The sequence below is a fragment of the Sciurus carolinensis genome, chromosome X (genome assembly GCF_902686445.1).
Source record: "Sciurus carolinensis chromosome X, mSciCar1.2, whole genome shotgun sequence".
NCBI lineage: Eukaryota > Metazoa > Chordata > Mammalia > Rodentia > Sciuridae > Sciurus > Sciurus carolinensis.
Window position 1 is genome coordinate 6,557,371 of NC_062232.1, and position 25,915 is coordinate 6,583,285.

Consider the following 25,915-nt stretch of genomic DNA (forward strand, 5'->3'; position numbering starts at 1 on the left):
ACGAATCATGAATTAGAAAATGTGTTCCAATCAACTGCTGTGTCTGCTTTGTTTCTAGATAACAAGCAAAAGCAAGGAGTCCATATGGGAGTTCATCAAGAGTTTGCTGGACGCCTGGTCAGGATGGGTGGTGATGCTGCTCATTGGTCTGCTGGCAGGTATGTGGAATGGTGTGCAGGACTCCTGTGGAAAGCTGGGGATGCTGAAACCCCCAAACTCTCCCTTTGGGAAGATTTCTGGAGTATGGAGTGTTTCTCTTTTACCTCCATGCGAGGGATTTATTACTTGAACTATCTAAGAGCTAAGTACATGACCATATATTTAGCCTAAAATCTATCATCATATCCAAGACATAACTTCTGGAGAGCTGTGATTATAGCACTGATGGGCCTTTACCACACGGAGCAGTGGGTGATTACCACACTGTAGTTTGCTGAAAGCACACATTTCACATGTGTTATGCTTGGTTTTGTAGAAGGCAGCAAAATATGGAGACATTTTGATCTCTAGTTACCAAACACCATAGGAGATTGGCTTTTACTACTACTGGCAAGCCCTGAAATGAACTGTAAATGTCTTACCACATTCAAAATGGTGCTAGATACCCACAGGATCTGAGGTGGGCCCAGGGCAGTATGCCTCCATTCCCTCCATTGTTCTGACCTTCAGAGACGCTGCATCCTTCAGTTTTGTAATCCCAGTGCCATGTTTGTGAGCAGTAGAAGTTTCAAAGTAAATGGATGCGTATTTGGAGAGAAAACTTTTCCTTTTCAAACCAAATGTACCAGCTCTTCTTGGAAACTATTTCCTGAAACTTATTTCCCTTTAGGAGGCTGTGAAGGTTCATGTCTAAGAATTTTTTTAAAAATAAGCCAACATGTAGAAAGCCCCTTAATAAAAATCCCCTACATTTAGCAACCTAATAGTTCTGGTTCAAGAATTGACAATAATACAGGGAGAATATAGTAAGTTCTCTAAGAAAAAAACACTGATGGGGCACAGATATAATTTTGTGATTACAGAGGATTTTGATTGCTGGGCAATCTTTAACGTATGCCAAAGATAATTGTAGGCGGGGAACTGGTTGCCAGGCAAGGGGTCTGTCTGCTTAGCCTGCCTCTGTGTTCCACAAAAAGCCTAGAGAAATGCCTGGGGTGGGGAGGGTAGTTTCCTTTTCTACTAGTCACAGTGGCCATCTGTCTACCTCTCCAGTTCCATCCTTCTTCCCCCAGTGGTGTTTCCCAGTGTATAATTGCAACCACCATGGAAGGGAATCAGACTTTGGGACCTGGTGTTTTGCCACCAATTTTGCCTGACAGCTTCTATGAAGACCTTTGAAAGTGGACAGAGTGGGAGTTTGCTGTGAATTTTGGTGCCTTTATGTAGAAGAAATTTATAAAACCTTACAGTGTATCATTATTCTTGGCTCCTAGGTAGGAGAAATTAATAGGGGAAATGAAGAGACTCCATATTCTAGCGTCTTGCTGGAGTAAACAGCACAGCTTAGATTTATTGACTAATCTAGGGGCCCTGTTGGGCTATCTTTAACCTAGCTGATTTTGACCAGCTGGTTTCACTTGTGGTCTAATTTCCATCAGTTCTTTTAGGAAGAATTTTCTGGGGAATTAAAAAGATATACTGCTGCCCGGGCTTCAATTAAACAGCCTCTCTGGAGAGGACTTCCTGGCATTGAATACAGACTCCCTCCTTTCCTCTCCATGATTCTAATATGCAACCTGGGGTGAGAGCCACAGAGGAAACAGATCCCATGGGCACACCAGCAGATGAACATAAGAGGGTAGGAATGGGAGGATATGGAGGATAAAGGAGGCTTAAGTATTTTTTTTATATGAATGCACATCGAAGGAAACATAGTGAGCTGTGCCTTTTCCCTACTGCTATCGGTGGAGAGGACTCAGGCATCCTAGTGCCTGGCCAGTCCTCCCCTCAGAGGCACCCTGACCATTTTATTTGAACTCTCTTGATGGAGAACCCCAGCTGTTATCTCCTCTGCAGAGCATTTATCAGGAGATACCACTGGGTGTCGCTGTTGTACCATGGATCAAAGCTGAAGACCGACCAGCGCACAGTCAGAACCAGGAATGGCAAGGAAGATTGGGTGTGGAATAATGTGATTATAAATAATGAAAAGTGATGTAATTTGGGCTGATCATTGAATCTTGATTTTGCACCTCTGCGGTATCCTTCCCTCATCTTCAGGTCTTTGTTCAAATATTATTTTCCATTTGAAACTGTTTCTGATCTCTTTAAAATAACATCCTTCCCTCTCTAAGCCTGCCTCCTCACTTGCTGTATATTCGTATGGAACTGCTCTATTGAAATACAAGTCACATAGCATACTATTTAAATGTAAATTCTGTTTTTCAGTGTATTCACAGAGTTGTGTAACCATCACTATGAGTAATTTTAGAATGATTTTATTGCCCCTAAAAGACCCTCTGTAGCCTTTAACTATCAAGTGTCAGCCTCCCCTCCCAGCCCTGGGTCACCTCTAATCTTCTTTCTGTCTCATGTTTGCTTATCCTGGACATTTTGTATAAATGGAATCACACCATGTGGACTTTTGTGATTAATTTCTTTCACACAGCATAATTTTTAAAGGTGCATTCATGTCATAACATGCACCAGTACTTCATTCATTTTTATTTCCAAATGTTTATTACATTGTGTGGATAGACCACATTTTGTTTACCTTTCATCCATTAATGAACAATTGCATTATTTCTACTTTTTGTCTATTTTGAACACTATTGCTATGAATATCTGTGTACCAGTCTTTGTGTAGATGAATGTTTTCATTTCTCTTGAGTGTCCACCTGGAGTGCACACAGGGTCTGGATGCCTGACCTGACTTCCCCTGTGACACAAAAAAAGGAAAACCTTTTCCCCCACCACTTATAAACTAGTGGAAGTACAAACACGTGTGTGCACATACACTAACATGCAAATATCTAGCTAATCTTGATATCAGGATGTGGGAAGTATGGTGATAGGGGAAGGACAAACAGCCACAGCAGTGCCTGGGAAGTACACCTAACCCAGACTTAGGAAATCAGGGAAGGTTCTGGAAGGAAGTGATATTAACACTGGCATCTGGAAAATAAGCAGGAGATTGCTTGATCAGGGGGATCACAGTGCTTGCTGAGGTGGTGCAGAGAGGACAGCCTGGCATGTTTCAGGAACATTAAGTGGGCATGTCATGGGGGGTTAGTGCTAGAAAAAGATGAAACTGGAGAGAGATAAGGCCCAGCTGGCAGGGTCTGAGATTGAAGATTTAGGTGTTCTCCCGAGAGTGATGGGAAACTATGGTGGGTTTTTGTGTGTGGGGAGTGGTGGTGGCATGGATCAGATTGGAATTTTTGAAAGTCTGTCTGACCACAATGTGGCAAACCCATTGGATTGGGGCAAGACTAGAGTAGAGAGACCAGAGAGGAAGCCCTTATACAGATAAGCCAGAAGTGACTCCTGAATAGTGGTCTGAATGACTGCAGAAGTGGCAGAGAAGGAGGGAAATGGAGCAATTGAAGAGAGATTCAGAGGAGGAATTGTGAGGATGTGATGATTGCCTGGAAAGGGGAAGTTTATCCAGGTTTCTAGTTGGCACAAATCTCTGGATGGAGGGATCTCCTCCCAGCTGGGAACAAAACTGAGACTGGGGAAAAAATTCATGGTTTCAGCATTAGATGCAGTGAGTTGGAGCAGAGGTAGCCAATAGACCCAAAAGGCAATTATACTCTTGTCCTTTGATGATTCCTATTCATTGGTTTGGATTGCCTGGGGCTCTATTAAAAAAGTCTGTGAGGATGAGTTCATAGAGTGGGTCATGATTAATTAGTGGTGTCTGCCATAGGCATGTCAAAAGGGTTGTGAAGGTGAATCCAATGAAGTGTGTCACAATTGATTGGTGATGTCTGCTGTGTGCACTGGAGACTGGCCGCTGGACTGTGTAGTTATTTTAGCTCAGTAGCAAATGGAAGACTGTGAATAAGGTTGCCAAGGTTGAGAGCACAGTGTTAAAAGAGAAATGTTTAGGGTCAAGCTCTGAGGAAATGAACCTTTTAGAAGTTGGCTAGAGGAGTAGGAAAGATCAGGGGAGGTAGAGAAAACCAGATAACTAGGAGGAAACCAGCAGAGTTCAATATTGTGGAAGCCAAGGAAAGAGGAATTTCTAGAAGAATGGGGTGGTCAGCATGTCAAATGATGGTGAGAGGTCTGAAACTGGGGTCAGCACACTTCTTCTATAAAAGGCCAGTGAGTAAATATTTTCAGCTATATGGGCCGCCTCAGCAATTCAATTCTGCCACTGAAGCCTGAAAGGAGCCACAGTCAGTAGGTAATTGGATGATATGGCTGTGTTCCAATAAAATTTTATTTACAAAAACAGGCGGTGGACCAGATTCAGCCTGTGGGTTGTAGTTTGTAGATTCTTTTCTAGAAGATAAAGACTGAGCACAGGCCACTGTGCTGTATAGGATTCTTCTGGGAGATGGAGGGAATGAACTGGACTGAGGGGAAGTGAGACTGAGAATAGAAGGAACGAGATAGGATGGTGGCTGGATAGGGAAGTGGGACCAGGAAGGGCTTGTTTTGTTTCCTAAAGGTTAAATGCTGATGAGAAGGAGCCATCAGAAAGGGAGAGGTGAAATACAGGAAAGAGGGGAGTCATTAAGAATGAGACTCTAAGGAGGAAGGAGATCCAGGGCCTACATGGGGAAGGGTCCTAGAACTGAGTCAGGCAGCTTCCAGCGTTGGAGGAGGGGGAGTGCTGGTGTGGATGCCTTTGGTAGTGATGTGGAACCAATACTGTAATAAGGATCCAGTAGAAGTTTCAAGTAGTAAGAAACCTGAAAACATGCACTGCCTTTATAACAGACTAGAATGGGTGATTCTGAAAAGAGACCCAAGGCAGCCTTTTGTGAGCCACTCAACTGCATATTCTTTTATCCCACTTCCAACCTTTAAAATAAGTTTTGACTTATATAGACCCACAATCCCTTACCCATAATTTAAAAAGTCCAGAAAGTTCTAATAAATACGGTTTTCTCCAGTGCTGTTTCTATTTGGTGGCGAAGCCTTACTCATTTTAGGGTGTGAGGCTGGTGTTGTTGCTATGCCTCAAGTTTGTCTGAATTAGCACACTTCAGTGAAAAATATTACTGTGTGTGATCACAGGGTCCTGCCCCAGAAGCCACCAAGGGGTTGTATCTTTTATGGAGTATATTCCCTATTTTAAAACTTTGGAAAGGGGTGAATCCCAAAAGCCTCTTGGCCCTGGTAGCTTGAGATAAGAGCATAACCATATGTATGTCTCTCCTACCTGATGTGAGCCACTAAGTCCTCTATATCTCCCATTGGGTGGGAAACTACCTTGTCCACTTGCTGATGAATGAAAGAAGTTTCCTATGATAATGTCATTGGCAGCCCTGCAAAATGCTCATGTCCTGTCTGGTGCCTGGGCCTTTGTGGCTGCCGTGGTTCTGGTTGCTACTTTTTGCGTGGTCTCCTTGCCCTGTGGGGCAATTCCTTTCAATGGCTGTGCTGCTTCTTCCAGGCACTTTGGCTGGGGTCATCGATCTTGCAGTCGACTGGATGACGGACCTAAAGGAGGGAGTCTGCCTGTCTGCCTTTTGGTACAGCCATGAGCAATGCTGCTGGACGTCCAATGAGACCACATTTGAGGACAGGGACAAGTGCCCCCTGTGGCAGAAGTGGTCAGAGTTGCTGGTGAATCAGTCAGAGGTGGGTGTCTGTGTAGGGTCCTGCCTGGGAATCCCCACCAGTCTGTGATATGTGGGTGCCTGTGCTTTCTCCCCTTTCCCCTCTTTTTTCTACAGTGCTGGGGATGGAACCCAGAGCCCAGTGCATGCCAAGCAAGCACTCTGCTATTGAGCTATACCCCAGCACTTTTTATTGTATTTTGAGATAGTGTCTTACTAAGCTACCCAGGCTGGCCTTGAACTTGGTATCCTCCTGTCTCAGCTTGCCAAGTTTCTGGGATTACAGGCATGGCCACTGTGCCTGCTTGCTTTTAGTTTTTGAGATTAATTCTAGGGTGACTTCTTTTCTTCTGGCTCTGATGCTACCTCTGAAACTTCACTTGGAAGAAATACTTCCCTATGGTTTCATGTACATAATGTGTGTGTGTGTGTGTGTGTGTGTGTGTGTGTGAGAGAGAGAGAGAGAGAGAGAGAGAGAGAGAGAGAGAGAGAGAGAGACATCTATGTATGTATATAAAAGCTTTTTGTCTGCCTTTTTCTTACCAGGGGTGGTTAGTTGATCATGCTAAAGACCTAGGATTGATTTTTATGCCTTGAAATTGAGGAGAAAAGATGTTACCTTTAAAAAAATAACAACTTTAGTGAGATACTTTACAGTTCATATGGTTCTTCTATTTAAAATGTACAATCCAAAGGTCTTTAGTATATTCACAGAATTGTGTAACATCACCACAATCTTATTTTAGAACATTTTCATTACCTCTCCCTGCAAAACCCTGTACCCATTAGCATTCACTTCCATGTTCCCACAACCTGCCAGTTCGAGGCAACTGCTAATCTACTAGCTGTCTATAGATTTGCCTGTTCTACACATTTCGCATAAATGGAATCACACATAATGTGCCCTTTGTGTCCCTTCATGTTGAAGCATGAACCAGTACTTCCTTTTCATGGCTGGATAATATTTCATTTTATGGATAGACCATGTTTTATTTGTCTAGTCATCAGTTGATGAACAAGAGTTGCTTCCACTTTTTGGCTACTTTTTGGCTACTCTGTTATGAATATCTGTGTGCAAATTTTTGCATGGACATACATTTAATTTCTCTTGGGTATGAGTGGAACTACTTCTGGGTCAGATGGGAACTCTATGTGGAATCTTTTGAGGAACTTCCAGATTGTTTTCCAAAGTGGCTGCACCATTTACATTGCCACCAGCAGTGTATGAGGGTTCCGATTTGTCTACCTTCTTGCCAAACTTGCTAGTATTTCTTTTTTGATTATTGCTAGCCTAGTGAGTGTGACATGGTATCTCATTGTGGTTTCAGTTATCATTCCCCATTGTATTTTATGACTGCATTACAGAGGATATTTCTGGGCCTTCTTTGAGGAGAATGTCTAGGCATAGAGAATGTTGTGGTTATGCACAGATCCAGTGCTTATCTTCATGGCAGTTATGGCCTCAGATGTTTATAAAAATCTTAGCTCAGGAAAGGGTTAATTTCTAATCAAATTCAATGGTTACAACAATGAATAGGAATCATTGATGAATAAGAAAGACAGGTGAGGGCACTTGGTGGCCAAGCTTCACTTTATTGGTATTGCGAGGACTGTTCAAGCTAGCAGTGTGCTTGGAAGATATATGTATTGTATTTGTACATCTCCTTCCTTCCCCACTTTTCGGTTCTTGCCTGACTCACTTACCACAGTTGAAGACATTTGGAATGCACTTTGCCATTTTGCTAAACCTTTTCTCAGTGGAATTGAAAATTTATTCTTTCACATCTCATAAGTAGACAGGGATCTTGAAATCTCACACATTCTCAGTGCTCTCCATTACTTCCAAAAAGAAATTCTCTACCTGGTTTGATGGGAGTGGGCATATGGGATTGGCTGACTTCCATATTTTATTTCTCCTCTGTAGTTAGAATATGCATTTCAGGGGAAATATGGCTGTCCATCTTTTCAACTGATTTTCAGATTTATACTTTTATTCAAAGAATTACTGTTTGCGGGAGTGAAAAGTTATTTTTAGCCTCCCAAAAAAGTACATATTTAAGTGGGTGAAAGGTATTCCTTAGTCTGATTGCTCACCACATCGGGTGTGAATATATGTGCTTGCAGTGCAGCCTCCAGAAACGTGTTTTTGCTTTTAATAGGCACACATGTGGCTGTGGCCATGGCCTGACTTGTAGGTGATCTCTCTTTCCTTCCCCCTTCACTTGAGTAATCCAGATGGTGATAAGAAGCTGAGGCCTAGAAAAATGAGGTCTCCACTCAGCAGATCAGGTCCTTGACCGCAGACCATGTGTTTGGTTGAGAAACCATTCTCCACACACCAGATAATTTGGAGTAAATTATTCAGTGAATTATTCTGAAGGAGATGATCAAGCATTTCCCCTTGAATAGTGCCTCCCAAATGTTCATGTGCTTCAGAATTGCCTGGAGGGCTTGTTAAACCACATGGAGCTGAGCTCCAGCCCAAAGCATCTTATTCAGCAGCTCTGGGGTGGGTCTGACAATCCTCTCTAATAAGCTCCCAGGTGATGCTGATGCTGCTGGTCCACGAACCACACTTAGAGGAGCCGTCTTCCAAAACACAGTTCTGACACTTACTCATTGGCAGTGTAGTGACTTGCTGTGGTATGGGTGTGACTGTAATTGAAAGCTAGGAGAGACCAACTCACTGCAGACAAGACAAAACAAATCTTCCCAAGTCTTGGAGGCAGAGTTTTCTGCGTCACACCTTTTATTAACTCTAGTGCAAGTGGTGATTACAACCCGGCAGCATTCGTGGTTTCCATTACTGCAAACATTTCACCCAGTGGAAGGAAGGTTGGTGTAAACAGCTCCTGGAGGAACACCGGGTGCTGTTTGTGTGTAGTGACTGTAGCAATAGCAACAGCTGACAAAACCCACACTGACCCCTTTGTTTATGCAGGAAGAGGCAAACCTGCCCAGTCCTATCTCAAGATGGATGGTGTGGGGTTGAGTAGTTGCTCAGGTCTGCTGTGGCTCATATTTTCTTTCTTGTTTTGTGTCTGTTGTTTAGGGTGCCAGCGCTTACATTTTGAATTACTTAATGTACATCCTGTGGGCGTTGCTGTTTGCATTTTTGGCAGTCTCCCTGGTGCGTGTATTTGCACCATACGCCTGTGGCTCTGGTATACCAGAGGTAAGTTGTGGTTGAATTACTTTTGTACCAATAATAAGAATAGCAAGTACTTTTGTAGCACTGTTGTGCCAAGCACAGTTCCAAGCATCTAGCATCTATTAACTCATTTACTTTTCACAATAAGCCTATGAGGTAAGTACTATTAGTCTTCATTTAACAGTCAATGAAACTAAAGGATAGGCAGGTTATGTATACATGCCCAAGGTCACTGAGCTGGTGAGCTGTGAGTTGAACCCAGCAATCTGATTTCAGGATTAAAACTCTATCTTCAGGATTTTTGCTCTGTTGTGCCTTAGATGATTAAATGCCTATCTTTGTAAAGCAGGCATGAACTGTTGTAGCATGTGAAATCAGAGTTCATTAACCATCTACATAAATGTGGCACTGTAATAACTCTTAAGTGCATTTGTGATGTAATGTGAAAAAAGACAATACTGGAGGATCATTGCTGAAAACACTTACTGAGGATCAAACTCCTTTGCCACATTTTGCTCTTCTGGTGACAAGGTAATAGCAATCTTGAAAAAATGAATTCTTTTTTCAGTGCATGCACTAGGAATGTACCCCTGTGAACTTAGAGTTCTTGTAAATAGTTTTCAGCACTTTTATGTAGGAGGGAAGTGATCTCATCAATCAAGGAGAATACCTGAGTCTGAACTTGAAACCTAGGAGGATTGACTGGGCAGAATAATGATTAAGTTAGCTGATTCCCAGAAAAGTCCAGACAATGAAAGTTTTAGCCAGAAATAATGTTAGAAGTTCTTATATTTTCATTCAATCAATGCAATTCAGTTCTCCTTTGGGTTGGTGCTTCAGCAATGCTCACAGGCGGCGAAGATAGTGAGTTTAGAGTTGTGGGCCAGTTGTAGCAATGGATTCATACCCCTTTGGGTGCACCTTCCCATACTGACCGTGGTTCAGCTAGTTACAGAAAGAGATGGAGTGATTAAAAGATGGTCACAGGAAAAACTCAACATGGTCTTATTTCGGAAAAAAATAGAAAAAACAGTCAATATGCCATGCTGAATTGGTGGTTTATTTTAACATATTGCTTCAGGAACCAACCAACCAACAAACAAACAAAACAAGCTGCATTACCATCCTGTTTCCTCCGTGCAGTCAGTTCTGCTATAATGGGACATATGTGCTCTGAAAAATCACTGTGCTGTATAAATGCAAAATGGCACAATAGAAAACATGGGTTTTATGGGGGAAATGGGTTAGAAGGATGAAATACTCAAAAACTTACCCAGTGACACACATTAAAAAATTAGGAACCAAATAAAAATAGTAGTAGTACAGTAGTACACATGTTAAATGGCTAAAAAGTATGTAAATTTTACCATACGTATATCACTTCTTGAAAAAAAATTGATGTTTGCTTATGGAAGTGGGTATCAGAAGGGCTGCAGCTTCTGAGTTCCTATGAAGGGGTGGAAGGAGGATGTGGTAGTCAGCTTTTCATCACTGTGACCCAATACTTGAGAAAAACAACTTAAAGGAGTAGATATTTATTTTGGTTCATAGTTGCAGAAGTTTCAGTGCATGGTAAGCTGACTCTGTTACTTTGGGCTTGTGGTGAGATAGTGCGTTATGGCAGAGGGACATGGTGGAGAAGCTGCTAAGTTCATGGCAGTTGGGAATCAAAGAAAGAGAAAGAAGCTCGGGGCAAGAAATAGTCCTGAAGGGTAGGCTCTCATGGATCCATTCCCTTCAAGTAGGTCCCACCTTCTACAGTTTCCATCACCTCCCAGTAATCCATTCAGCTATGAATCTGTCAATGGATTAATCCATTGATAAGGTTAGAGGCCTTAGGATCCAAACACTTCCCAAAGACCCCCACCTCTGAACATTGCTGAATTGGGAACCAAACCTTGAACAATTGAATCTTTGGAGGACATTCTAGGTCCAAACCATAACTGAGGGTGATCTGAACTCAGAGGGGAAGTTGTGAAGGTAAGGTACCATGGTCAAGCCCCTGCCTTTCTAAGGACCAGAGATGTGTGGCTCTGCTGGAGATCTCATGGACAGAGAAAGATCTCAAATGTGAGCTCTGTCTTTGAGGGTCTTGTAAATTTTTCTTCTCTAAAGTGTGTATCTTTATTGGAGACAACTGAACTCAAAAGGAGTCAAATACTGATTAAGTATTGAAGTTTCTTATGTGACAAAAGTACAGGAAACATTGACAAAAATATGATGTCTTATGAAGAAAGTATTTTGCAGAAGAATATGTAAAGTACGATTCTGTTTATATAAAGTCCACAAACAGTCAAATTGAAACAATATAAGCACTAACATGGTCAAGAAAGGAAGAGAAGGCATTCCTCTTGGGACCCCTCCCTCTTTGGGAGCTCTGCTTTCTTTCTATTACTCTAATAAATCCTGTTACTCTATTACTTTGCTCTCAAAAAAGAAAAAAAAAAACAGAAAAGAAAGGCAGAGAAAAGATTGGAATTGGTGAGGCAAAGGAGGAAGATTCCAGTTGGGAGGCAAACAGGGCATCCATTCTTCTATCTCTTCCTCTTGATAGTGGGTATATGGTCGCTTCTTTTATCAACATTCTTTTAAGCACATGTAAGTATGTAATAGATTCATTTTCACTTTATTGAAGTGTTCACAACACTCTTTTAAAGTATCAGGAACCAGTGGAGGTTTTATAATTAAGCATGGTTATGATTCAGCAGTAGCAAAGTTTTCACTGTTATCATTACAAAGCTGGAAATTCTTCACTTAAGGCTGCAGTGCTCTAACACTAAGCTACGCCCTAGCCCAAGGTGCATTTCTAAAAGTGCTCATCCTCCCTCTCAGAACTTAGTCTGAGTTGATTTTTCTGTTCCTTACAAAACATAAACACTCATGCAAATATTTATCAACCAGAGAGCGTTCTGGTTTTAAGGGTAATACCAACCAGTCATAAATCCACCGCAATATATAGCGTTAAAGCCCTGCTTGCTTCAGTCTCCACAAATTCAAATGAGAGCAAGTGTTTGGATTTTGGCATCTACTGGGGATGAATTTGTAATTCCTAATTTGATCATGACAATTTTATAAAATCATTTTAGAGAATTATAAAATACTTATTACATTGTTCAATTCACCACATGTCATGGCTGGCAGAGGCTCAGGTAATTTAGATGCTTGTAATTTTCTAAATGGTATTATGCTTTTAAACTGTACCCTGGGGTCCAAATCCACATTAACTAACTGACAAAAAATTACAGATAATTTTATTCGAGGCAACACAAAAGGGCAGGATTGTGGCAGGCATAATAAAACATCCCTTAAATAAAGGGATCCCACATTCCCCAGAGCACAAGCTCAATCAGGCCAACTACCACTAGTTAGAGACTAGTTGGTCTGCTATTAGTTCAAGGGTAGTTCAAGAAATACTATCTGATTATGGCTCAGGGATCTCACATAAGTTCTAGAGGAAGAGCTGTCAGAGGTTTTTCGGAATACGCAAGCACGTGCATGTGTGCGCATGCGTGCTCTTTCCCTCACTCTCTCCCTCTTCTTCTTGAATAAGAAACATATCTCTGTCAATAATTCCTGAGCTGAAAATGGCCCTGTCCACAGACCTTTAAAATTTGAGGATTCACTCAATAACTTTTCCAAAATCACCAAAATTAACCTGTTCAGTGGAAAAAGTCAGTGAAAAAACAGTTTTCAGGCTGTCCCTGAAATATTAAGAAATTAGGAATAGCTGTACTACCCTTTTCAGGAGTGAAGCACTTTAGAATTACCTGGGGATGCTGTAAAACTCCCTATACCTTGAATGCACCCCAGATGGATTACAGAAGATCTCTGTGGTGAGAGCCAGTCCTCAGTATTTCCTAACTCTCCAGGTGATTCTGATGAGCACCAAGGTTGAGAAGGATTTTAATAGCTATCTGGGAAATTGCTTACATGGCAGAACACTGCTCACAAGGAGGCATTTTGAAGTTATGTAAATGACGCTGATAAGAGATAGCATTGTCCCATCATGTATTACACAATGGAGAAATAAAATTGACCAGGAATTTCTTATCTAATTAATCAATGATTAGAGGTTTGCAAATTGCTCCCTTAGCAGTGAATGTTCATTCCATTTTAGCCAACTAAAATGAGAGAGGTTGGAGGTAGAAGTTATTTTCCTATTGGTGATGCTTCTATCTATGCAAAGGCATACCATTTAGGGAAATGGACTTCAATATACAAAGTTAATCACCAAGACTGGCATCCAGTTGAATTCTAAATGCATTAAGCAAAGTCTCATATGTGCCCATAGGAAGAAAGTCATTGGTAAAGTGGAGCAAGTGCGAAAACGGAGCAGGACAGTTTTCCTTGTATTCAGTCTTTTCCAATATAAGAGGGTAGGATTTGATGGAAGAGAAGGGGTCATGAGGGATTCAAGCATCTTTACATCACCTAAAGGTGTGTTATGAGAATATTGAGCATCTTCTTTATTTTCCAACATTGCATTGAGAGTATTTTTAAACACACAAAAGAGCTGAAAAATTTAGAGAGCAGATTGCACACTATCCCAAGTAGTGTTATTAAAACTCCCACCCTCCTCCTCCATTCTGTCTGGAACATAAATTATCCGTAAATACCATAAACAGCATAAATAGCATTATCTATGCTGTATACACTACCCTCACATTAGTCAGTAGCCATCTTAGTTATCAGATTGATTGCAGTGCTTCTGTTCAAGTAACCCTTATTTTACTTAATAATGGCCCCAAAGCATAAGAGTAGTGGTACAGGCAATTTGCATATTCCAAAGAGAAGTTGTAAAGCCCTTCCTTTTAGTGAAAAGGTGAAAGTTCTTGACTTATGGAAAAAAAAAGTATTGTGTGCTGAGATTGCTAAGATCAATGGTAAGAATGAATCGTCTCTCCATGAAATTATGAAGAAAAAACACCTCATGCTAATTTTGCTGTTACTCCTAGAATTGCAAAAGTTATGGTCATAGGTTGTGGATAAATGCTTAGTTAAAATGGAAAAGCCATTACATTTTTGAGTGGAAGACATGAACAGAAAATGTGTTCCAACTGGCATAATTGTTCTATTTTATTATTAGTTATTGTTAAATTCTTCCTGTGCCTAATTTATAAGTTAAACTTTATCATAAGTATGTATGCCTAGGAAAAACCATAGTATATATGGGATTTGGTGTTACTATCTGAGGTTTCAGGCATTCGCTGGAGGTCTTGGAATATATCCCCATGAGTAAGTGAGGGACTACCATTATTCAAACTTCTGTTAATATAATATCAAATTGTAAACATCAAAAACTAAGACAGCCTCCCTTCATGTGCTTCAGAGGCATTACAGCTCTTTTCCTAGCCATGGCTGGAAGCTGTTCATTCCTCCTTGCTCTCTGTTCTTTGTTTCAGATAAAGACCATTTTGAGTGGCTTTATCATCAGGGGCTACTTAGGGAAGTGGACCCTGCTAATCAAGACAGTCACCTTGGTGCTGGTTGTGTCATCTGGCCTGAGCCTTGGGAAGGAAGGGCCACTGGTACATGTGGCTTGTTGCTGTGGCAACTTCTTCAGCAGCCTGTTCTCCAAGTACAGCAAGAACGAGGGCAAGAGGCGTGAGGTGAGCCCGCTCATCTTCTCTATGCAGGGAAGGCTTCTTTTCAGGGCCCTGGATTCCCTGACCCCTGCCTTTGGCTCACCTGCACAAAGCCTGCTTGTAATGATTTGCTTTGCAGGTGCTTTCAGCTGCTGCTGCTGCTGGAGTGTCGGTGGCCTTTGGTGCTCCCATTGGAGGTGTGCTGTTCAGTCTAGAGGAGGTGAGAGTGGGCAGCAAGGGCATTCGTGGTTTTGAGTGGCAAGGAATATGTGGGTGGTTGGCTGAGCAGAAAGCCTTTATCTACCCTTGGGAGATTAGACTCACAGAAACGCTGCATAAGCTTCCTGCAGTTGACTGAGGAGCCCCAATTTCTGCTGTTAGATATGTTTTCAAGTATTGTTGTAAAAATTGCTGATATAAATTCAAAAGTCAAATGTTTTCTTTCACATGTGGAAGCTAGAGTAAAATAAAGGAAAGGGGGAGGGAAGGATAAAATTACATAAAGAACCAATCAAATACAAATTAATAGCTGAGTGAAATGAAGGCTAGTAGAGTAAAGGAAGGAGAAGGGAGAGGGGAGGAAGGTTCGGGGGAAGGGAAGGATCATGAACTGAAACTGATTTTCATGCATGTATGAATTGGTTGGGATGAACCCAACAACTATGTATAACCATAAAGCTCTAGTAAAAAATATTACCAATATTTTTTGGGAAGATTTATAGTATCTTCTTTCTGAAGGAAAGCCCTTGGAACCTGAGTGGATCAATCAAGCAATTGGCAAATATTTTTTGAAAAGGGCTAAACAGTAACTATTTTAGGCTTTGTGGGCTACACAGTTTCTGCTACAGACAGTAAACTCTGCTTTTGTAGCAGGAAAGCAGCCAGACAGTGCCTCCATGAGTGGGCATGGCTATGTGCCCCAAAAGCTTTCCACCAAAATTTGAATCTCATGTAATTCTCACATGGCACAAAAATTATTCTTCTTTTGAATAGATATTTCATATTGTAAGTTGCTTTTTTACTTTTCTGGCTACTTAAAAAGGTAAAAGCCATTCACAGTTTGTGTGCCATATATATATTGCTGGACCAGAATTTTCCAACCCTTCATCTTTCTCTTGTCTATGAAATCAAGTACAGAATTTTGTTTGCATTTAGGAGGACCTATGTACCATGGACACTATTGACAATATTATGAGTAAATAGTTTTGTTTTTTTCTCTCTCTCTCAGTGCTGGGGATATAACTCTGGGCCTCAAGCATGCTGAGTGTTCCCTCTACCACTGAGCTACACACCAGCTCTTTACTTCTCTTAAAACATAGCTCAAGCCAGGTATAGTGGTGCACACTTGTAATTCCATCAGTTCAGGAGGCTGAGGCGGGAGGATTGCAAGTTGGAGCCCAGCCTCAGCAACTTAATGAGACCCTGTCTCAAAATTTAAAAAGGCTGGATATGTAGCTTAGTGATAGATTCCTGGGTTCCATCCCCAGTAACCCCACAAAGAAAAGAGAAGGAAAAATATCAACTCAAACCTATGTTGATTAGTCTCTAATCAACATAGTATCTATTCCACTTTTCCACATAGATTCCCTAAATATCTTGTTGGTACTTTTCAGTCACAGTTAAACCTAGACTGATGAAGTATGTGTCATTCATTGTTGGCCTTAGAATTATATTTTTCATGCCAAGTGCCAGCAGGTAGATGCTGACACAAGGGGAAGGGGTCTGAGCTGCTTTTTCTCTGGCTAGTCTCTGATTTTCTTCTTGTTTGTCCCAGGTCAGTTACTATTTTCCTCTGAAGACCTTGTGGAGGTCATTTTTTGCAGCCTTGGTGGCAGCCTTCACGCTGCGATCCATCAACCCCTTTGGGAATAGCCGACTGGTTCTCTTTTACGTGGAATACCACACACCCTGGTACATGGCTGAACTCTTCCCCTTCATCCTGTTGGGGGTCTTTGGGGGCTTGTGGGGAACCCTCTTCACCCGCTGCAACATTGCCTGGTGCAGGAGGCGCAAGACCACCAGGCTGGGAAAGTACCCGGTACTGGAGGTCATCGTGGTGACAGCTATCACTGCCATCATTGCCTACCCTAACCCCTACACACGCCAGAGCACCAGTGAGCTAATTTCTGAGCTGTTCAATGACTGTGGGGCCCTTGAGTCCTCCCAGCTCTGTGACTACATCAATGACCCCAACATGACTCGGCCTGTGGATGACATTCCAGACCGACCAGCCGGAGTTGGGGTTTATACAGCCATGTGGCAACTGGCCCTGGCACTGATCTTCAAAATCGTCATTACAATATTTACCTTTGGCATGAAGGTAAGTGAAGGGGAGGGTAGATGGGGGGGTTCCATGTCTTTCTGGGGACAGTACCCTATTCTCCAAAATAAAATTGTGATTCGAGGAAGAGGGACTGACCTTTCTTGTGTGTTCTAAGGTGTTTGACATTCTTGTAATCAACAGAAAACAGTTCTCTTAATGACCAACAATTCTGTGGAGTCGAAATTTTAATCCCATTTTATAATCAAGGGTAGCTAAAGCCCAGAGGCTATAGATGGCTCTGTCAGATCCATAGTTTATGGGAGACAGAGCTAGGCATCAAACTCACCTTAGCACCTTTGCAGACCAGGGGTAAGCTGAGGTTTATCTGTCAGCTGGTGATAGCAGGTAGTGGAAGAAGCCAAGGTTTGGCGCCAAGGGATCAGCAAACATGCCTTGAGCTTCAGCTGCATCCTGAGCACTGTGCTAAGTCCAAGGAACACAAAGCCTGACCCAGAATGCTGACCTTAAAGAACACACCACTCTGGGAGAGACACAGGCAAACCCAGTGTTTGGAGATGGTGTGGTGAGCGCCGTGTGTACCATGACAGCAGGACAAGAACATACAGTAAGCATGTCCCTGGCCTGGGTGGGGCTGGGACCAGTAGGGGCTCCTTGTACATGTCCTCTCTTGATGGCAAGTGCTCTTGCAAGCTGTCATTATTGTTTCTAGAATCAGAGGACAGAGCTGCTTTCATTCTTTTTAAAACACTCTGCTAAATCATTTCAGACATACTTCAAAAATTCTTCCTGAAGAGCTTTCTTTAATGGACTCTGGCATTTGAGTTATTTCTGCCTTTTAAATTTTGGAAAAACAGAGAACAAGTACATAGAGTATAAAATGGATCATTTTAAAGTATACAGGTCATTGGCTTCTGGCAGCTGCTCATCTGCTCTTTGTTTCCATGGATTTACCTACTTCGGACATTTCGTATAAATGGAATGCATGGCCATTGTGTCTGGCTTCTTTCACTGAGCATAATGTTTTCAAGTTTCCTCTATGTCGTAGCAGGTGTCAGTGTTTCATTCCTTTTTTTGTAGCTGAATACTATTCCATTCTATGAATATTCCACATTTTGTTTATCCATTCATCCTTTGATGGACATTTGGGTTGTTTTCACCTTTTGGCTATTATGAATGGTCCTATTATTGCTTATTTTTCTTAAAAATATTTTATTGGGATATATCATTCATACAGAGATGTGAACAAGCTTAATGAATTTTTACAAAGCACATGTGCTGTGTAAATAGCATCCAGGACCAGAAACAGCATTACTTACCCCTCAGAGCCCCTTGTTCTCTTCCATTACTATTGCTTTTTATGTGGTATTCTATGAATTATCTCTTCAAAAAGTCTAAAAACTATCCACTTGAGTGGATAGTAAGCAAACACAAACTAGAATTTGTGCTTTAACAGTGAGGATGGATGGACATCATTAAACAGTCTTGTGGCTCTGATCCTTCAGCTTCTAGCAAAGGGATTTATTTACATGTCCAAGGAAGATGCTAGTAGCATCTTTAGTGCTTGCTGAGAGAAGTTTACTTTGAAGTGACAGGGGATTAAATTACTGTGGAATAAGAGGAAGTTCAGAAAGGAACAATTTCCTAAGGAATGTTTCAGATTCCAACAATTGCACACAAGGACCCAGACTGAACTTCAGAGAGGTTGAAGGTGTACTTCCGTCCTCAGACTGATGACCACCTGGGGCAGGCAGAAATGTGCCCAGGATCAGCAGTCATGTGGGATCCCACGAATGTGGAGAGTCAGGCAAGTTCTGCAGCACATGTATGGTCACTAGATAAACCAACCTGTATTTTCATTCATCTAAGTAGGTGGCACACTTCTACCAACATCTTTTTGGTTACATAGTCTGTTTCTTTGCTGCTCCTTCCCTGGGTGGAAAAATATCAGAATGCCTCTTGGAAAATGTACTTCGTTAGGAAGAGGGTACTTTCCTTGATCTGTCTCTGACAAGTGTCCAGCAGTCATCCTTTAAAGAGGGCGGTGAGGCCTTGAAAAGCCTTTTGGAAGATGCAGGCAGCTGCAATATTGCATTCAGCATCTCTATTTTACCTGGGAGCCATCGCAGACCCTTCTTTTCCATTTTCATGCTGTGACTTGACATTTAATTTTCAAAGCCAATCTGAATGACACAGCAAGGGGAGCAAGAAAGTGTTGAGAGTCTCAGGTGACAGATGCTCACTTTGAATGTTATTTGCAGTGGGGCTTATCATTCTTTAATCCACAGCAGGCAAACTGGCCAGCTTTTGAAGGAGAGGAAATGAAAGTGTCAGATTGCATTCTCTCCTAGTTGCAGTAGACTCACTGACTAAGCAGGTCAAATCGCTTGTCCCACCTCTTCCCAGCTGACTTGTTTTGAAGAGTTGTACCTCCTTTGAAGGCTAAAGCCAAAAGAGTGCTTGTCGAAGGGGGTTTTCATTTCCTGGGGGTTGGGAGGCAGGAACTTAGCCTCCTTCCCTCAGTCTGCCTTTCTCTGTGTGCACCTCCAGATCCCCTCAGGCCTCTTCATCCCCAGCATGGCTGTGGGAGCCATGGCAGGCAGAATGGTGGGAATTGGTGTGGAGCAGCTGGCCTACCATCACCATGATTGGATAATCTTCAGGAACTGGTGCAGACCTGGAGCAGACTGTGTCACACCAGGACTTTACGCAATGGTGGGAGCTGCTGCCTGCCTAGGTATGTCTTCAGGTAGAGAGGGAGGGGTGGGCTGCTGATCTGACTTAGAGGACCAGCATGAAGGAAGACATGGACTTGGTCGTTGGCATTGCTCAGGATGGGCCAGGTTATGCTGCAGTAACAAGTAAACTACATCTCAATGGCTTAACACTATATTAATACATATAACATATATGTGTACATGTTTATATATACACGTATATACTTAAACACACACACACACACACACACACACACAAAACAGAGACTTCTCCACCTAGTTATTCAGGGGACCAAGCTGATGGAGCTTCCACCATCTTACAACTGTACCAGCTAGAATGATGATTCTCAGTAATTCTGATGCCTTGGGACACCTGGCAATGCCTGGAGACACTTTTGGTTGTCACAACTGTGGGTGCCACTCATGTGTAGTGAATAAAGGCCAAGAATACTGCTAAACTGCTATAGTGCACAGGACAATCCTGACAACAAGGAAGGATCCAACCCCAAATGTCCTTTGTACCGAAGGTAAGAAACCCTGGTTTAAGTTTATTGGATTAGTTGTTGGTTTGGATTGTCTCTTTGAATACCAAGGGATGCAAAGGTGGGTCTGTCTGTAATCTGATAACCCTAAGAATTTCTATAGTTCCAGCTTATAGGTGCTTGTTCAGTTGTAAACCTATATAGCCTATATAGGATCCACTCACCAAAAAACCAAGCATGTGGCCCTGGCGACCCAGGTCCCTCACTGGAGCTGAGCCCCTAGTTAGGTGACTTCCAGTTCCCTGATGCCAGGTCAAATTGGAATAAGTATGAGGAGAACTGGAGGCTTAGTTCTCTGAAGTAGAACTTGGAGACTTGAACTGAGCTACATTTGGGGATTGTGAGCCTGTCAGTTTTCACACATTGTGCCCTAATAAGGGCTCGGGGTTGAGCCCAGGAATTGCATTCCTCCCCTCTTCCATTGCAGGTGGAGTGACCAGGATGACAGTGTCACTGGTTGTCATCATGTTTGAATTAACTGGTGGTCTGGAGTACATTGTGCCCCTGATGGCAGCTGCCGTGACCAGCAAGTGGGTGGCTGATGCCTTTGGGAAAGAAGGCATATATGAGGCCCACATCCACCTGAATGGGTACCCATTTCTTGACGTGAAGGACGAGTTCACCCACCGCACCCTGGCTACTGATGTGATGCGGCCCCGGCGGGGAGAGCCACCACTGTCAGTGCTCACCCAGGACAGCATGACTGTGGAGGATGTGGAGACACTGATAAAGGAGACAGACTACAATGGCTTCCCAGTGGTGGTCTCCAGAGACTCTGAGCGTCTCATCGGGTTTGCCCAGAGGAGGGAGCTGATCCTGGCCATAAGTGAGTAAGGAGAGGGAAGCTCTCCTTCTACTGAGATGAGGGGATGGCAGCGTTTGTACCCCTAGATGTATTAAAGGAGTTTGCGGGAATGTTCTTTAAGCCAGGGGCTGTGAAACTTCAGTGCGATCTATCACCCTGGCTCTGGTTAGAATGCAGATTCTGATTGAGCTGGCCTGTGTGGAGCCTGAGACTGTATTCCTCCAGAGCTCTCCAAGTCACACTGTGAGGAGCAAAGGTTTAAACCACACCCTGGGATAGACATACCTGGTTGGAAAGTGGCTTCCATGTGTGCAGGCAGCCACCAGGGCCCCATTCCTACTGGGAAACAAACTGTTTGTCACTGCATTTTATAGAAATTATTGGATGAAACTGAGAAGGAAGTGATAATGTGAGAGCCTGAAGTTGCCCAGGCCAGGCTGATCTTGAAGATGGGATTTCAGGCGGGCTATCCAACTGACTGAGGTGCTGAGTACTCTGCCTCTGATACCCGGCTGGCCACAGCTCAAGTTTTCGCTACAGTGTATATGACATTATGTCCCATTCCACCAGTTAGAGGTCTATGTGGGCTAACCAGTAGCATCATTAGAAATCAGTTCCATGTAATCATTTTCTCCTCGTGTTTGAGGAGAGGTAGGCTGTCTAACTGGGGTAGGAGAGAAGGGGATGATGGCTGGGTGGGGTGTCCTAAAGACAGGCAGCTCAGAGAAGACAGCCTGTGGGCCTCATTAGCCTAAGGATGGCTGCAGTAGAGAGGGAGCAGGAGATGGGAGGATTGCAAAGTCAGAGGGAGCTGAAGGCCAGAGGCCTGGGTGAGAGTTGTAGGGAGTCCCAGACAAGGAGGAGTAGTGAGCCTTGGAGGGGTAGAGTCCTGCTGGCCCCCAGGTGCAGCAGGGGGAGGTACCAGCACCGTCCATCTCCTGCATGAGGCAAGGACCATGCCCTCGCACTCGGCAGCCTTGCTCTGTGAGCTGCACAGCTTCCCTGCATCCTGCGGGAGACTGGGGCCCATGGCACAGCTCATGTTACTCTCCCTTACGCCTTCCAGAGTGTTCCTCATAGCGCTTCAATGGGATTTTCTTTCCCCAGTTGCCCCACTGAGAACACATCTTCACCAGACAACTGCTCCCCACCCCCAACCCTTTGTTCCTGTTTCTAAGGCACTTCTCTTCAATTTCTAAACCCTCTTCCCTATGTTGAATAGCTTTAAAGTATCTTCCTCAAAGGCTTTATAAAAATTAGTTTAGATAAGCTATACCCTCTAATTTTAGTGTGCCACTCAAGCATGTTTAACTCCCCCAAACCAAAGATTGATTTTACATTTTAGACACTATAGCAAGTTTGTGCTCGAAAGCTCAGTGATGCTTCTCTTTATTATAGGTCCTGTCACAGAACAGGTAGTGCCTTTAGGGGTAAATATTGCCTTACAAATAGTGAGTTTTTTTAAAGTTGTTTAAGTAGGGTTGGGTTTGTTTTAAAATAATGTAATCAGCAGCCTTTAAAAATTTATTCAATCCCTAAAATCTTTTAAGCAAAGGTTGAAATTTAGAAACTAAAGCAATAAATGTCACAGAATCCATTACCTATTGTGTAGCCCCAGGCACACCTGCTAAGAGACAGCTTACTAATATTGCTGAAATCCATTACTGTAATCAAGTGGGAAGCAGTAATTGGCATCAACCAGTTAGAGAAGAAATTGAAGCTTTGCAAGCGAGCCCTCTCTCACAAGCTATGTTTGGAATGTCTGAAGAGGCACCATGCGGTGTAAATAATACCTCTATGCTTTCAATCAGGCCCATAATAGTGTAGAAGCTGTTATTTACACGGTTTGTGGAAAGGCGAGGGATGTTTTGCTCTGAGGAATCAGAGAAGCTGTTTTCCTGATCTGTGGAAATAGAAGAGTCACTGTATTTTGATGGAGAAATTTCATGAGACCTGTATTTGAGGAATTATGTGCTCTTTTATGAATATAGAAATATGACATTAGCACTCAGTTAAAAACTATTCCATGTCAATTTCATTTTTAGGGGAATTGGGGGCAAAGGTTAAGGCAGGATAGATCAAGGAAATTATGATAAGGAAAGAATGCTAAATGAGGAAAATAAGGATTTTTCTAACATGTCATATTTTAAACTGTAGCAGCTGCTCACGTGGAGCTGAAAGTGTTTTGCTGTTTTTCAGTCCATCTCTGGAATGTCAAGGCGCAGCCATTGTCTTTGTTAAATAGCGAGAGTCAGCACCACCTGGCAAGGTGGCTGTCTTTGGCATCACAAATTACTAACAGGCAGGGCTGTAGGTGACCCTTGTTCAAATTCCTGGTAAATGGGCCTTTACCTCTCCTTACTCTGCAGATATGAGGCTCTTTCTGTCTTGAATTTTGCAACTAAGTCAGTAAGGGTTCAGAGAGGACTCAATGGGAAGCCACAATGATGATTAAAAGGATGGAAAGTTGGAGTTATGTGGAAGAGTTGAGGGACCTCTCAATTTTTTCATCTGGTGGATGACTTAATAATGATTCCCCAGCATATCGAAGATGCTTACTTGCAGAAAGGGATCTCCATCCAGGGCTGAACCAGAAGATAAATGTCAAATCTCTCTGATGACCTATTTAGGGTTAAAGAGGTTTTTGCCTGGGAGGGCTCTTAATTATTCCAATGGGTCATGGAGAAAAGTGGTGTCAACTACTTTCTTCTGAGGATATTAAAATGTAATGCAGAGGGACTTTTCCATGCCTTAGTAGATATTAACTTGTCAAATATTCTACTTTGTTTTCTCTATAGCCTTTACATTTCTTATATCATCTTTGTGCTGACCAGTATAGTGGTTGCTTCCAGTTTTCCACTTTAGCCTTTCTCATTAATTGCATCTATCTTATGGAAGCATTTTCAATGAATGGAATGATAGAGTATTTCCTCCCTAAAAACATCTCTCTCTATATATGTTTATATATATATATATATATATATATATATATATATATATATATATATATTTTCTAGAGGTCCTCAGCCTTAATGCTACTGACATTTGGAGCTAGATCTTTCTCTGTGGTGGGGACTGTCCTGTGTATTATAGGATGTTGAGTAGCATCCTTGATCTCAACCCATTAGATACCAGTAGTTTCCCAACTGTGATAACCAAAAATGTCTCCAGATATTTCCAAAAGTCCCCTGAGGGTAGGGATAGAGTTGTTCCCAGTTGAGAACCATTGCTCTAAAGCTACTTAGTAACTTACTGTGTGTGTGATTATTTGCAATCTTCAAAGATTTCTTGACCTATCATAGTTTGTGAAATTCATCTCACCAACATTTCTTTGCCTCTGGCATTATTGCTGCTAGAAAATGGAATGGTAGTTGAATAACCTTAGTGAGAGCTCATAAAATATATATCACTTTTCAGGAATTGTGGCCACTGAGACTAGTTGTAGCACAATATATTATAAGCCTTGTATGTTAAACACATTTAAAAAAATAGTTTAACTACTTGAACTTTAAAATGTTTTAAAATGAAATTTATTACAGTTTTAAAGTAAAAGTCATTCACACTATCAACTATTAGAAAAAAATTAAAAAGGCACTATGTTAGTTTCTATTGCTGTGACAATACCTGACATAAACATTAGAGGAGGAAAGATTGATTTTGGCTCATGGTTTCAGAAGTTTTAGTCTATGGTCAGTCAGCTCCATTGCTTTGGACTTGAGGTAAGACAGAATATCATGGTAGAAGGGTGTGGTGGAAGAAAACTTTTAGCTCATGGCAATGAGGAAGGAGTGGGGGTGGGGAAGGGCCAGGGAAAAGATATAGTCCCAAGGGCACACCTCCAGTAACCAACTTCCTCCAACTAGGTACCACCTCTCAATGATTTCTGAGTTAATCCACCAATAAGGTTAAAGCCCTCATGATCCAATCATTTCCTAAAAGTCTCTCCTGTAGACATCAAGTTTTAAGTACATGGGCCTTTTGGGGGACATTCCAGATCCAAACTATAATAGGCACAAACATCCTTACCTCTCTAGAGGCCATGATTCATATTCAGTGCATTTCTTCCCTTTTAGGTCTTTAAAAAGTGTATATTTTGTGTTATATTTTTAAAGATTCTTTTCCAATCTTTGGCTCCCAAGAGTTTCTGGGGTCTGTGAGTCTATTTTCTCCATAGCACTGGCTCATCCCCTGGGTGAGGAGTTGGTTTATCTTTTCCTGCAGGAGATATGTCTTGAACATTCACACCTGTTCCAAGTGTTTGGTGACCGATGAATATTTCTGGTGCAAAGTAGGAATTTACTCCAATAGAAAGTTTCATAGAGCTTTCTTGCTGGCTTTTTTCCCATTCATCAGTTTTTGGTCTGTACATAGCCCCTCCACCTCCAACATTTGAAGCCTTAATATAAGTCTTTATAGTACAGTTCCAAAGGAACCTACCAGAGCCCTTCTGCAGACAGCAGTAGTTGTAGCAAGCTTAGACTTCCAACTCTGACCCTCGCTGATGCCTGTGATCCTTGCCTGGCAGTAAATAGCTCATGGACTTTCTTCCTAATGACTGTTCCATGAAATAGGCTCTGTTCTCCATGATATCAGAACCAGATACACTGATATTTAGTAGATCTGCTCATTCATGCATACATGCATACATGTAGCAAATATGTTTGTATTGTTCAGGCAGTGGGAGGGCACTGGTGAGCAAGAGTTCATTGTGCGAGCGACTGCTGGAATCAGGGTTTCTGGCCCAATCATTAGATTAAAAAGAAATATAACTTTGTTATCTATTTTAGCAACCAAGTATATGACTTGCTAAGTTGTATTTGGTTTTCCAAGGGGTTGAGTAAATCCATGTGATCAGTTCTTAATTGGAATTTGTGACTTGATTCAATCCTGTTGTTCAGTCTGATCATTGAAATAGATGTTACGTGGCACTTTAAGGGAATCAGCTGGTCTATGGAAATGAGCATGTAGGTATGTGTTGACTGTTGCTTCCCTGCCCTGGTGTGGAGGATGGAACCCTTTTGATTTAGGAGAGCAGGCAGTGTGTGCCGTGCAGATCTGCATTTGAAAACATGTGCGTCGATGTCGTCTGGTATTTG

At 42.2% G+C, this 25,915-nt stretch overlaps 1 protein-coding gene across 3 annotated transcripts in view; it reads left to right on the forward strand.

Annotated features, from left to right (window-relative positions):
* Nucleotides 1–25,915, forward strand: part of Clcn4 (chloride voltage-gated channel 4) — a 70,317-nt gene that overhangs the window by 29,131 nt on the left and 15,271 nt on the right. For all 3 annotated transcript variants that reach the window (XM_047536266.1, XM_047536267.1, XM_047536268.1), the window contains 8 exons: nucleotides 59–158; nucleotides 5,573–5,760; nucleotides 8,791–8,913; nucleotides 14,292–14,498; nucleotides 14,614–14,694; nucleotides 16,249–16,794; nucleotides 19,306–19,492; nucleotides 20,442–20,840. In XM_047536266.1, the coding sequence (XP_047392222.1) occupies nucleotides 59–158; nucleotides 5,573–5,760; nucleotides 8,791–8,913; nucleotides 14,292–14,498; nucleotides 14,614–14,694; nucleotides 16,249–16,794; nucleotides 19,306–19,492; nucleotides 20,442–20,840 (1,831 nt within the window). The remainder of the gene's footprint in view (nucleotides 1–58; nucleotides 159–5,572; nucleotides 5,761–8,790; nucleotides 8,914–14,291; nucleotides 14,499–14,613; nucleotides 14,695–16,248; nucleotides 16,795–19,305; nucleotides 19,493–20,441; nucleotides 20,841–25,915) is intronic.